This window comes from Anguilla anguilla, chromosome 6 (assembly GCF_013347855.1).
Source record: "Anguilla anguilla isolate fAngAng1 chromosome 6, fAngAng1.pri, whole genome shotgun sequence".
Classification (NCBI taxonomy): domain Eukaryota; kingdom Metazoa; phylum Chordata; class Actinopteri; order Anguilliformes; family Anguillidae; genus Anguilla; species Anguilla anguilla.
The window spans coordinates 28920111-28934186 of record NC_049206.1 but is presented as its reverse complement, the minus strand read 5'-3'; the positions used below and the strand labels follow the sequence as shown (position 1 = coordinate 28934186).

At 46.0% G+C, this 14076-nt stretch overlaps 1 protein-coding gene across 2 annotated transcripts in view; it reads right to left on the bottom strand.

The window, feature by feature from the left end:
- Positions 1–14076, bottom strand: part of efr3ba (EFR3 homolog Ba (S. cerevisiae)) — a 67953-nt gene that overhangs the window by 45296 nt on the left and 8581 nt on the right. The window contains exons 1-2 of one of the 2 annotated variants that reach the window (XM_035422549.1): positions 11384–11682; positions 699–775 (exon numbers count right to left, since the gene is read on the bottom strand). In XM_035422549.1, the coding sequence (XP_035278440.1) occupies positions 699–775; positions 11384–11390 (84 nt within the window). In that variant the 5' untranslated portion in view covers positions 11391–11682. Of the gene's footprint in view, positions 1–698; positions 776–11383; positions 11683–14076 lie in introns of those variants that run through there. The other variant, XM_035422550.1, reaches the window with a different exon arrangement.

The following is a 14076-nucleotide window of genomic DNA, read 5'->3' as shown; positions in this document are numbered from 1 at the left end:
GTGATTGGATTTGCATAACACAGTAGAGCCGTGACTCCGAGGTTAATGTAAAAACACCGTTTTTGACGGAGGGCTCCCTGGAGGACAGTCCGGAAACCCGCGTCACGGAAATAATCCTTACAAACTGCAGCGATAGATCCTTGAAATGTCATCCTGTCAAAGTACAGTTTAATTTCCATTAGAAATGATGGCAAAATAAAATGGAACTCCCGTCTCTGCAGCTTGTTAAGGTGTGAACATAACTCGACTGGAAATTTGAGATGATATTCTTGATAGTGAACCAAATAATTACTCCGGGGTTGTTCTTCAAATGTCAGCTCTTTTTTTGAAGGACTCTCTTATAAATTTTCTGAATCACTGGTTTGGAAGTATACACTGGAAAGAACATCTATTCAACATAACCACCAAGTGCTTTGTCTTCATCACAATTAATTGCTTTTTCAATTTGTACATCAGCTTTTTTCCCCCGAAACTTAACTTTAAATATTGAAGTAACATTACAAAAACATTAATTGAGGTTAAAAGACAAACCATGGGGAGGTAAGACTGCAGAAGTAATGTACTGAGCAATGCCAGCTGTAAAAGCAACTTCAGCAGGGATCAACAATGAAGCGATAAATTGTGATAAATAAGAAGATAAATGGTGGAACACAGCAGAGGTAAGGAGCTAAACTGTGAAAGGAGATGATGGACCTCACCTCTGGATCCTCTGGAAAGATGTTGTCCACAAGTCTCTTGTACCGGGGTCTTAAAGCCCCACAGCATCCACAAACTCCTGGAAAGGGTGCGAAACAGAGAAAATTTACATCAACCCCATCATGCTTCCTTTATCAAAAGTGATGTATGGGTCAGTTTATATGAGCATAGTGCCCTGACAGTTCCCTTTTATGCAGGAAACTGAATTTACACTGAAACACTCCACTGCCCGTGAGGTACTGAGTGTGAGCAGCTTGGACTCTGGCCAGGGCTGAAATGAGTGTGATGTGTGGCCTTCGAGAACTACAACCCAAATCACCTCTCAACGCTCAACCCTCCACACATGAACATTCATTTCTCACCACTGAACTCCTAACCCCTCACAACTCAACCCCATGTCACTGAACCCCTAACCACTCATCTCTCAACTCGTCTGCTCATCACTCAACTCCTCACCATTGAACCTTCACCACTCAATGCTCACTGCGTGTACCTAACCCCTAATCCCACTTCCCTCACTATTCAACTATTCATCCCTCAACCCCTTACCCACCTGTAGCCCAATACCTCCAGCCACTCAACCCCCATTCGAAAGGGGCCCTCAGAGACAACACCTCAGTGAGGTACAACTGCAGTGGAGAGTTCAGGGGGTGAAGGGGTTTTAAAGTAGTTTTCAGTAGTACTGCCTGCTTCTCCAAAACAAGAGTGTCTGGTTCATGGTTTTGGTTTTAAAACTTTGGGGCTGGATGGAGAATTGACTTTTATTTCTGAACTAGATTGACAGCCCACAGATTGAAACTGCACAGTTGCCTCCTAGTTAACTGAAGTGTCCCCTTCATTATTATTGGTGGGGAACATACAGACCACAATAACCTCAACTAAATATATAAGAGAATCATTGTCTCATACAATATGTTCATTTTGCTGTTTGTTAACAATCTAGCGACTGAAACACAAGCCAAACACCTTGAAAAAAGACTCATATTCTGCAGAGCATGACTGGTAGTGACTTTCCACTTTCAAAATTTTTTTTTTGTTCAATTTTTATGCAGTGATCTCACTCCTCGGATAGGTAGTTTGTGCATTACAGAATGGCAGCCCATGGAAATCTGCAGTAATGAGTCACACAAGCAAACTCATTGCAGGGGGGAGGGGATAGGAATTTTCAGCATGAACATTCCTATCCACCTTGTTACTGTAGAGACGTTACTGTAGGGGAGGAGCACTGGGAAGAGGGATAATAACATAATAACAATGTTCATTTCAAAAGCACATTTTCATACAATGAACTGCAGCACAAAGTGCTTTAAATTTATAATATAAAAATAAGAATAACAATGATAATAAAATGAAAACATAAGACATAAGAAAAGTATGACTTCAGAGGTAAATTCACAGACTAGGGATTTTCATTCCACGCTATATTCACACCGGGAATTATGATAAGCTATATTCATTGACCGCATATTGTAGTCATGCTTTATATTTTACAGACCAGGTAATGTAGTCATGCGCTACATTCACAGACCAGAAACTGCAGTCATTCGCTACATTCACAGACCAGAGATTGTAATGACGTGCTACATTCACAGACCAGATTGTGACTGTGGATGGCCAGTGGCACAGTGGCTTCATTCACACAAGGTGGAAGCCTGCACAGCTGAACCTCACACACGTTCTCTCATTTCTAGGAGGCCAGACCTGGCAATGCGACGGTAGCTGGGGTCTAGATCCGAACCCTGTTCTGTCGCCAGGGTCTCGATCAAACCCGCGTCCGGCGCAGCCGCGTTTCCGCGTCTCCTTCCCGAACGCTGCTAGCGCGCCGCTATTCTTAGCGAGGCGCCTCCGCGCTGCCTGTGACGGTAACGGGCCTCGACGCCCCCCCGCCTTGGCCCTCGGCCCGGAGGAGAGCGCCGCCCTCGAACGCGACGCAGCGGGCGCTTCTGGTGGGTGATAACACACGTGAGTCACCCAAGGAGACGGCTGCCTGCGTGCTGCGTGCTGCATGCTGCGTGCTGCGGTGAGGGGTTCCGCCCACTCTCAAAACCGACGCGTCGCCGTTTCCTCCACCCTCAGAACGGCGAAGGTGAATCCGGCATTGAGGTCAGAGTGTGCGGAAAGGGGGAGGAGCAAAACATTCGGCACGAATCCAACTTGTTTGCAAAGTTTCCGTTTTTACTGATGGGCTTTTTATAAAGCCATTTGTATGTACTGCTAGAGTACCTACTGACCAGGTCTGTCTTCAAAATGTTAATCTCAGTGTGGTCAAATTCATCTGAATAAATAAAAGTTAAATAAAGGAGGAAATGTGTAACAAGACCAGCACTTGGACATGACCCACTTTCCAGCTCTTCCTAAGCCATCAGCTTCTTTGTAAGTGAGAGTTCAGTTCACTTATGTAATTAAACAGATGGCAACTGCGAGCGAGCGGCTCGTTGTTGGATAAGCGAATATATCAATGCAGACACCCTCTGGCTCTGCTGGACCTCAGTCACGGGTCACTTCCCAGCTGTGACAGAGTGTGCGCACGTTTCATTGGCTGGAGGTTGCGTCTGTGTGGAGCACCGCACGCTGGACAGGAAGGTGGCGCGGTGGCGTACTTCCCAGAGAGTTTACGCTCCTCGTAAATCCCACCTCCGCCAGCGCTGCGGGTGACTCATTTGTAAAGGACGGGGCTCACGTGGGTTATTAACGTGAGAAAAGCACTGTGTTACTATGAAGAAGGCTCAACTGTGGGTCTGAGTGTACACACTGCCATTTTCTTCCTTTTAGAGCGGAGTCACTTGAGTGTTGTGCTGAGGTTGTTTGTCCTGCAATGCAGGAGTCAAAAAATGGGGGTGCAGTTCCGTCACAACCAACAATTTAACATCCATGGGGCCACTTGTGTTTTAGCATAATTCAGCGTGTTTCTTAGAATTTACAGCTGCTATCAGCAGAAAGCAAAAGCTTGTGATGTGTGTGCATGTCCTCTACCTCGCTTGGGGCTGGAAAATGACTGGGCCATTCCATGAGTAATCGGAAAAAATAACATCCCTGGTCCCCCGGGACCTGTGACGGCAGTGCTGCAGAGCAAAAGCGACCAATCCGGCCCAAAGGACCAGCAGCCAGCACGGAAAGTGATCCCGGATCAGCTGAAGGGGCCGCAAAGTGGCCCATTCAGGTAATGTTCTGCCTGAATGGTAGTACAGGAGCGTACAGCATGGTGCTGGTTTTACTAATTGGGCAATTTTACCAGCAGAGACAGTTTCATTTTCAATCAGGTCACAACATTCAAAAAGAAACACCACCGCAGTGACTTCTATGATATGCGAGTTCACAAAAAAAAAAAAAGCACAGAATTCAGAACTCATTTGAGCTCTGCGGTAGAATCCCTAGCCTGACACGTAGCTATTCTTGGCACACGGTGTCCTGCCATCCGATTGCACGGTGGAATTCATCGACGCAAGCGTGTGAATCGGGAAAACAAATGTGTCATAGCAGTATTCACAAAGTAAAACACACTGCAGCCAAACTCAGAAAAGGCTTTCAGGAAATCCCTGTCAAGCATGGTATCAATACGCTACCGAAATAACAGAGTTTAAATAAAAACATTATGAGTGCCGTATAATGCCGTTACTGCAGGCAAAACTTGCCCCAAATGACCTACATTTTTAATGAAATACACCAACTGCTTCCACACTCCAATTTTGCTTTCAGTTACACACTCTGAGCACTTCCCAATCACCTCATGGACCTGCAGACTACCCAAACTTCACATTTTCGAATTAAATTTTATAAGGGGCTTTGTAATTTGGCAAATGTAACCAAGATCCATGCTTTCATTTCATGCAGCTGGCAAACACATGAGTGTCACCGTTCATGATCCGATCCGGCGGCTTCCTGCAGGATTGCTCTCGGTCTAGAGTGGAGTCAGGCTTTTAGGGACGGTATGGCGCAGTGTCTGCACGCGCTGCAAAGCGACGGGCGCACTCTAATTGGCTGATGATAAACGGGGTTCGGGAAGGCGTCGCACGCTCGGCGTCTGCTGATCACACGTGCCGGGTCTTCTCCTCAATAACGGCGGTCGAGTCGGCCGCGTTATTTTTAGCCCTTAGCGCGGCTGCTCGCCCGCGAGCTTTGAGATTACATTTCATAAATCCGCCGAGAATCTGACGGTTCTCACGCTCAGCGGAAAGAGAAAAACGGATTAATAAGCACGGGGGCGATCGGAAAAACAGCAAAAAAACGCTCGCGCAATCTGGACTAAATTCAGATAAATCTTCGTCCGTGGGGTCACGTGACACGTTTCAAATTTTTTTTTGAAAAATCTTCAAACCGTGGCTGCATTTAATAAAAACATAAACCGTTTCATAACTGTTGCTGTACTGATCATCCAGTCGTGTCCAGTTCAAAGTGAACCCAAACAAAACATAGAACGCACAGCATCCTGAACACACCTGACATTCCACATGCAATAGAGAAAGAGGAATCTGTGTCAATTTTACAAAAGCATACCTGCCTTAGAATTCCTTCCTATGTGGTGAGATTATATCTCTTTTGAGCCGTTGATACTCTGGGCTACATCAGACTTTGAAGGAAAAAAGAAAATGGCCAAAGCGTGGTGCTTATTTTTATTCTAAATATTTCCAGAAAGACAGCAAACAGTAGGCTATATACAGTTGAAGTCGAAAGTTTACATACACCTTAGCCAAATCCATTTAAACTCAGTTTTTCACAATTCCTGACATTTAGGCTAATTCTAGTAAACATTCCCTGTCTTAGGTCAGTTAGGATCACGACTTTATTTTAAGAATGTGAAATGTCAGAATAATAGTAGAGAGAATGATTTATTTCAGCTTTTATTTCTTTCATCACATTCCAAGTGGGTCAGAAGTTTACATACACTCTGTTCGTATTTGGTAGCATTGCCTTTAAATTGTTTAACTTGGGTCAAACGTTTCCGATAGCCTTCCACAAGCTTCTCACAAGGAATTTTGGCCCATTCCTCCTGACAGAACTGGTGCAACTGAGTCAGGTTTGTAGGCCTCCTTGTTCGCACACGCTTTTTCAGTTCTGTCCACAAATGTTCGATTGGATTGAGGTCAGGACTTTGTGATGGCCACTCCAACACCTTGACTTTGTTGTCCTTAAGCCATTTCGCCATAACTTTGGAAGTATGCTTTGGGTCATTGCCCATTTTATGAAGTGTACCCGTCCCTCCTGCAGCAAAGCACCCCCACAACATGATGCTGCTACCCCCGTGCTTCACGGTTGGGATGGTGTTCTTTGGCTTGCAAGCCTCACCCTTTTTCCTCCAAACATAACGATGGTCATTATGGCCAAACAGTTCAATTTTTATTTCATCAAACCAGAGGACATTTCTCTAAAAAGTATGATCTTTGTCCCCATGTGCAGTTGCAAACTGTAGTCTGGCTTTTATATGGCGGTTTTGGAGTAGTGGCTTCTTCCTTGCTGAGCAGCCTTTCAGGTTATGTCGATATAGGTGTAGAAGCCGTTTATGAATTTTTTTGTTATTGTAAATGAAAATTATTAATAATTAATGAATTATGAAAATGTAAGCATTAGATTTGGGGATTCTTTTGATTCATTATATGATATGCATTTATGCCTTATACTTACCCTTCAAAAGACCTTACCTGGCCTGGTTACGTCATGCTTACCTGTATATCTTACGTGGATAATAATGGTTACGGATGTGGGAGGGGGCAAGACCGGGGAAGCAAAAAGGTTTTCTATCGCACGACGTATGCACCTGCACGGGACGAAGGGTATTTTTTGTTTTGTTTGTTTAAACTTAAAGAAAGCAATAAAATTCTCGTTTTATTTTACTTTCGGGACGAAACTCTTCATTCGGAATGCGCGTAGACTTAATGGCTATCCCAGGTCCGAAGTGGCTACAGTTTTAGAATACGAAGCCACTACAATAGGACTTGTTTTACTGTGGATATAGATACTTTTGTACCTGTTCCCTCCAGCATCTTCACAAGGTCTTTTGCTGTTGTTCTGGGATTGATTTGCACTTTTCGCACCAAAGCACATTCACCTCTAGGAGACTGAACGCGTCTCTTTCCTGAGCGGTATGACGGCTGCGTGGTCCCATGGTGTTTATACTTGCGTACTATTGTTTGTACAGACAAACGTGGTACCTTCAGGCGTTTGGAAATTGCTCCCAAGGATGAACCAGACTTGTGGAGGTCCACAATTTTCTTTCTGAGGTCTTGGCTGATTTCTTTTGATTTCCCCATGATGTCAAGCAAACAGGCACTAAGTTTGAAGGTAGGCCTTAAAATGCATCCACAAGTACACCTCCAATTGACTCAAATAATGTCAATTAGCCTATCAGCGGTTTCTAAAGCCGTGACATCATTTTCTGGAATCTCATTTTTACAAGCTGTTTAAAGGCACAGTCAACTTAGTGTATGTAAACTTCTGACCCACTGGCATTGTGATATAGTGAATTAAAAGTGAAATAATCTGTCTGTAAACAATTGTTGGAAAAATTACTTGTGTCATGCACAAAGTAGATGTCCTGACTGACTTGCCAACTCTATAGTTTGCTAACATGAAATCTGTGAAGTGGTTAAAAATGAATTTTAATGACTTCAACCAAAGTGTATGTAAACTTCCGACTTCAACTGTAGCTCACTCAGGCCATACTGTATGCCACCTCATGTTCCAAAGAGTACAAACAAAATTTCAGCTTTTTTCCAACTTTACCCTGATAACATGGATGGAAAAAATCACTGTAGTTTCTGACATTGTGCTTTTGGTCATTACACAGCACACATTAGGCAGAGAACGAGGAATCGGATGTTTTTTAAGGAAAGGATCCTATTTTTTCCACTGAACACCGCAATACGTTTCGACTTCAATGCACGAATTGTGTTTCAGAGGCAGTGGTGATATCTTTGATCCCCCGCGGTCTGTTTGCTCCGGCTTGCGCTGCACCTGTCCTGCTCCTCCCGATAAAAATAAATGCTATCTGTTTCTCTGGCGTGCGCATGTTTGCCTAAAGTCCCCCAGCGCAAACGCCATAAACTCCGAGGCAGTCCTGCTTCTGCAAACAGCCGAGGATTTCAGCCCTACTATGAATTATTCCCGCTTTTCCGCCGCAGATAGGCTTACAGGAGGGAGCGATTGAAAAGCATATTCCCAACTAGCATGGTGCAATCCACGTAATTCCTCTGTGACCTTATGGTAGCATGTTGACATTGCTGCAGCATTAGCGGAATGTCATGAGACTACTACATGCCAGCTGGGGTGCTTCATAAAGCTGAAAATCCCTCCTAGATCACAGGACGGCAGAGCCATCGATAGATGCACATATACGCGCCACTTTTTTTTAACCCCCGCCCCCAACAGTATTCCCTTCAGACAAAAACCAATGGCAAAAGCTCGTCTTCCCACAGAAACATTAGCTCCCTCCAAATTGTAATGAATATCGGAAGGCCTGGCCAATCGAGAGCACTGGTTAAGGAGGGTTAGGCTTTGGCAGATCAACACCGACATGTGAGGATGTTTCCCTAGGCCAAGGAGACGTTTTGAGGTTATTCAGATACAGAATGGCTGGGAAGGCAGTGATCACATTAATGCTGGATCCTGCGTTTTTAACACAGAAAGAAAGAGCCAAAATGCAGGTGAAGAAAATACACGTAGTTCCATAAAGCAGATATTCTGAGGTCTTTTTTAATAAAACACTAAGTAAAAATTGTCTATTGATCATAATATTTACACAGCCATCGGTAGCATTGCGGGATTCAAAGAGAAAGTGCTTAATCTGAATTAAGTCGAAAACAAGATGTCATGCTTTAGCCAGCTTGCTCAACACAAAAATTAAAACAGAAATCGTTCCTTGGGTTTTTTAAGATTATTAGTCAGTGTGGAAATAAATGGTTTTGATCAGAATGCCAAAACATTGCTTGTATTCTTATTTCACCCTGCTAATCCCTGCAAATCCCGCCATTTCATCCTGCTTCTGCTAACAAGTATCATAATAAAATTATAAACAACACACTTATGGTGTTATTGTGAGTTGGCACAGTATGACAGAAACTGTTATTTTTATCAGAATGCAAGTGAATTAGTGTAAAATGCAAATTTTGAAATGGTCCTGCGTTCCAAAGACGCAGCATTCCAAGGGCTAGCACGACCACTGGAAAGGTGGGGCGGCTGAGGCTGTGGTCCAATAAAACGCTTTATAACCACTACAGCCCAACACAGAAAACAGCAATCAGACCACAGGCTATTCAAGTCCAGTGACAAGACTGGATGACCTCCACTTCTCAGTAGGTTGACCACATATCAGAACCAACAATTGAACAAGGGTTCATTTAGCTTAATTATTTTCACATTACGAGCATCAGTGTCATTGGGCATGTACACTGTTCATACTGCTGAAGAGCCCTATAATGGCAATATGCTAAATTCATGCACCATTTTCATTTGAAGGAAATGACATGAGGACCTGCTATCATGGTAATAGGCTATGTGTTGTGACAGAAGAGAGAAACCAACTGACAGCACTCCCAGAAGTTCTACCCACCTGCCTTAACAACCTGAGGAGGTTTAGGTACAGTGCCTTTCATGCAAATACCAGTGAATCCAACAATGGACATTGCAAACTCCCATAATGCACCAGTACCCCTTCAATCAAAAAGGTCAAGGGGGACAAGAAAGAAATGAGAAATGTCACTCTCTTTCATTGGCAGGCCTCATGCTGGATCTTTCTTTTTCATCCCACCCACCTCCCTCCGTGTGAATAAATATGTACATATATACCTAAAATGGAGTATTTTATCATCTAGTATACCTGAAGTAAAATCAAAGTTTACATAATAACACTCTTTCCACATGGGCCCACAAGCAATCCCAGGCCTGGGCGAGAGTTGGCCCTCGGAGCCAGCAGAGGTCCTTCTATCACACAAGCGTGGCCTGAACTAACGGATGACATCACTCCTGCTGCAGAGCTCATTTCCTGTTGTTAGGAAGCAGGCTGCACTCTTGCCCAGTGCCAGCCAACCTGAAGGCACTCAATACAAAAGGCCATTGTGGGCTTTAGAAAGGGCAGCGGGTGAAAGGGGCTTTGAACTAAGGTCATCCTCTCCAGTGAAAGACTAATAGTGCTGCAGTTGAGGGAAATTTAGGCCATGTTGCCTGGAAACAGTAAAAATAGGGGGACATACATCTGTCCTGCCTTCTCTCAGTGACTGCAAGCTGACGGTTTAGCAAGACAAATGGCAAAAGGCACAAGACTCATTCCACCAAGCTGTGATGTCTATGCAAATAAGAGTGTGGAAACAAAAGGACCTCAGCTTCTGCACAGGCACCAGTGAAGCCTAGTCAATCTGTCCTTTACAGATTGGCTGGACCTGAAAACTCAGCATTCAAACACATGGCTGCAGAACCTTGGGGATTTACGGCAATGGCGGGAACCTTTCCCAGAGGAGGATAAAGCACACGCCGCGATTGAGCCAAGTTTCAGAGCCAGGGCTCCCTGTCTGCCGTTTTAACAGCTTTCAGGGCCAGCTCCAGCCTCCCCTTGGCTGCAGTCTGGAGAAGGAGAGCGGCTTTCTGGCCAAGCTGAGGCCGTCTGGAGAACTAGCATGATTTTTCAAGAGAGCTTAAAGCAATGTGTATGTGTGTGTGAGTGTGTGTGGGGGGGGGGGGGTGGTGGTACCCCACCTACACCTCCGGGGGTCACCCTCAGGCCACCTGGGAGCCTGAATGTGTGAGGCCACGTGATGTCACAACAGCCCACCTCCCTCTTCCATCCGCCATGCACACACACATGCGTGCACACACGCTCCCACACGCGTGCGCGCGCACACACACACGCATGTGCATGCAAGTGCTCAGCTCGTGTCATTGGCCATCGGTGCAGTGCAGCCACCTCGTCCTCTTACAGGAGATTATGTAATTCCGACCACGCTCGCAATTTTTCTTGCAAATGAGAATTACAGCAGAAAATAACTATGTTCATACAGTGGACACGCACTACAGAAATACAGGTATCCCAGCTCGATTTCACAACAGTGCTATGAAATGAAGAGCTTGAATTAGAGAGACATTATCGATATTATCACCGGGCAGAAAACGGTCAATCGCATCCATACCTGCTCGCTGCAGAGACAACACGCGGGGTGAAAAAAACCACATCACAAATAACACAGGGCATCTATTAGAGCTACAGCCAGGTATATCACTGAGCGCATGAGTAAAAATTAGGACTAACACATCAAACATCAGTGAGGAGAAGCTGCATATTAACTCCACCTTAACTAATGGGGGGGGAGGGACCGTCGCTGAAAACTCAAAGCAAAGCACACCAGGGAGACCCACATTCAGTCCTTCAGCGGCCGAGATCAACCCCCCCCGGGAGAGAGCAGCCGTCCCTTTTGTTGACTCTCTGAAAAAGCGCTGAACGTGCGTCCCGCCGTTTGAGCGAGAGCGGACGCCGCGCGTCGCTATCCGCTAAGCGCAGCGTCGACGCGCTCGGGCATAAACACGCGATCGGTCTGGCCATGGCGCCTCGCGGAGCGCACTATCTCCACGCGCACACACACACACACACACACACCTGCTCCGGGGGAGATAAGCACACACACACACACACACTCACTCACGCACGCTGGAGAAAACCCGCCGCTGGCCGCCAGTGCGTTCGGAGCGCACGCGCCGTCCTCCTTACCGTACATAGATGGGAGCCCAGTCCTGGCCGTCCTTTCCCCCCGCTGCCCGCCCGCTGCTTTTCCGACGCAGGCAGAGATGCTGGAGCGCACACGCGCCGAGCGCGAACACACACACACAAACACGCACAGAGACGCGCGCGGGGCGCACACACGCGGAGGAAGGCTACCTCGCGCGGGTGACCTTGTGGGTTTTCCCGTGTGCGACGAGGAAGGCTCGTATTCAGTGAAGGGTAACGGCGATCTCGCCCGCTGACGCGCGCACACACACACACAGCCTCTCGCTCATCGCCGCTCGCGCACAGCCAGTGAGAGAGAGCGAGGGAGGGAGGGAGGGAGAGGGGGTGGGAGAGAGGGGAGGAGGAAGGAGAGGAGGGGGGGTAGAGGGGGAAAGGGAGAGAGAGAGAGAGAGAGACAGAGTGAAAGAGAGGGAGAGAGAGAGAGAAAGAGGGGGAGGACTCATTCACCAGCAGGTGAGTCAAGGGTAAAATGTCTTTTTTTTGCCCTGCTTCTCTCATTGGCTCCTCATGCTCACAGCCTCCTTCCCTGACAGCAGCAGAGCCTATCTGTCCTCCGGTCACCAAAGGTCAAAGAAGAGGTTTTTATCCCAGGCACAAGGGGGGGAAAAAGGCAGCGGCACAACATCTTAAATACAGCGTCTAATCAGCCCTTCAGGCAAGTCCTTAATTAATTCTGCATTGTGTGCGTTTCGTGGTGCTACAGCAAACACCAGCGCTGTGTGAGAACAGATGTGGCATACAAAGCAGCCAATTCAGACCGGTACAAACCGAACGTGTCAATACGGTGAAATGTGGACTTAACACAGTGAAACTGATTCATGTGAAAGGGAAATCTCACCCTAAAATCAACATCTGACATCTAAACAGTCTGTCCAACCGCTAATATGTTAAAAGAAAAAAAAAAATATCTGTGGCCAGTCCTAGAAAGCCTGAGCCTAAGTCTGCATGAGTGATGTGTTGTGCACAGAGGTGGGTAACCCGGCTTCAAAGAGTAAAAAGACTGACCATGTATTTGCTCCACCACCATGCACTAAAGCAGCTGATTCTAATTAGCATAACTCTTCAGCATGATGGGAGAACTAATTATTGTGATCAGCTGGTTTAGTGCATGGTGCTGGAGCAAATGCATGGTCAGTCTTTTTACTCTTTGAAGCCGGGTTACCCACCTCTGGTTGTGCATCATCGGAGCAGCCACACCCTCTCAAGGGTCATTTCCCAAAAAGCAACGCTCAGCACAGAAGGGGCGGAGACTTCAGATTTTTTGCCTTCGGAAACAGCCCCCAGGCCCAACAACCAGAGGAAAGGGAAGCAAGCAGTTACTGCAGAGACTGCACTGAAAAGCCACCTTGTGTGCGTTACCTATTCTTCGTACAGCTCTTTGAGATTGTCTAAATGAAGAGCGCTTTAAACATAATGCGTACCATTATTACATATCATTACCCATCATAACTTATCATTACATATCACAACCTAGCATAACCCTATCATTACCAGTAAAACATGGCAATTGCAAGCAGTTACCTGATGTCTTTCAAGAACGGGATTTAATGTGTGATTAGTCCTGATGGCTTTGAGTCCAAGCAAACTGCAAGAGCATGAAAGGCAGCGACAGCAGATAAGATCACGCGTGGTGATCTGTCCTCTGCATTTAATCCATTCCAGCTACTTAGTGGCAGCCGCACTGCGGTGCCCGGGTACCAACTCCAGGCTCTGAGGCCAGTGCCTTGGTCAAGGGCAATCTAACATGACACACATGTCTTTCAGTATGGGAGACCAACGGAGTACCCGGAGAAAACCCACGCGAACACAGAAAGAACATGCAAACTCCACACCAACAGCCGGATCCAAGTATTTTTGCTAGTTTTAATTAATGACTTATAGGCAGTGCTTGGCATGTGGAACTTGGCAGTTTCGTACGTTGAGAACGTGTTTTTGTTGAGACCCATCTGTGCAGTACAGAGTGGAAATGTGTGCACATGCGGTGCTGGGAAAGCTTTTAGACAATAGTCAACAAGCTGAGGTGATGTCAATGGCTGTGGACGAGTCAACCGTCAAGTGCGATGTAGCACAATCGTGCATTTATGTGAGGTTTTATGATAGACTAATTCCATTGGAGGAGCAAACGACGGGTGAGGTCATTTACCAAAGCACTGTCACTTTTTTCAATGAGCGTAAATTGGATTTATAGCGGGTTTGTTTGTTAGTTACAGACAGTGCCCCTACCGTGGCAGGCAAAGCGCAGGGCTAGACTACCTGCTATAGCAACACATGCAATTTTTCTACTGAATCAAGCACTAATCCATACTGCGTGCAAAACTTAGTGGTGAATTAAAAACACAATGGACACTGTGAGCATTGTAAATTTCATTTGTTCAACTTCTAGTCTGCAACATCGCCTTTTCAGACAGTTGCTCGCTGGCATGTCTGCAGAGCACTCTGACTTTGCTTTTCTTTGCCTTAGCAAAAGAAAAACACTGGACCGCTTCCTCGAGCTTAGATAAGAGATTTGTATCTTTCCTGGCAGTAGCACCAGGAGTGAATATTCCCATTAGTGTAGTATAATGGGTAAGGAGCTGGCCTTGTAACCTAAAGGTCACAGGTTCAATCCCCAGGTAAGACACTGCCGCTGTACCTTTGAACAAGGTACTTAACCTGCATTGCGTCAGTGTATATCC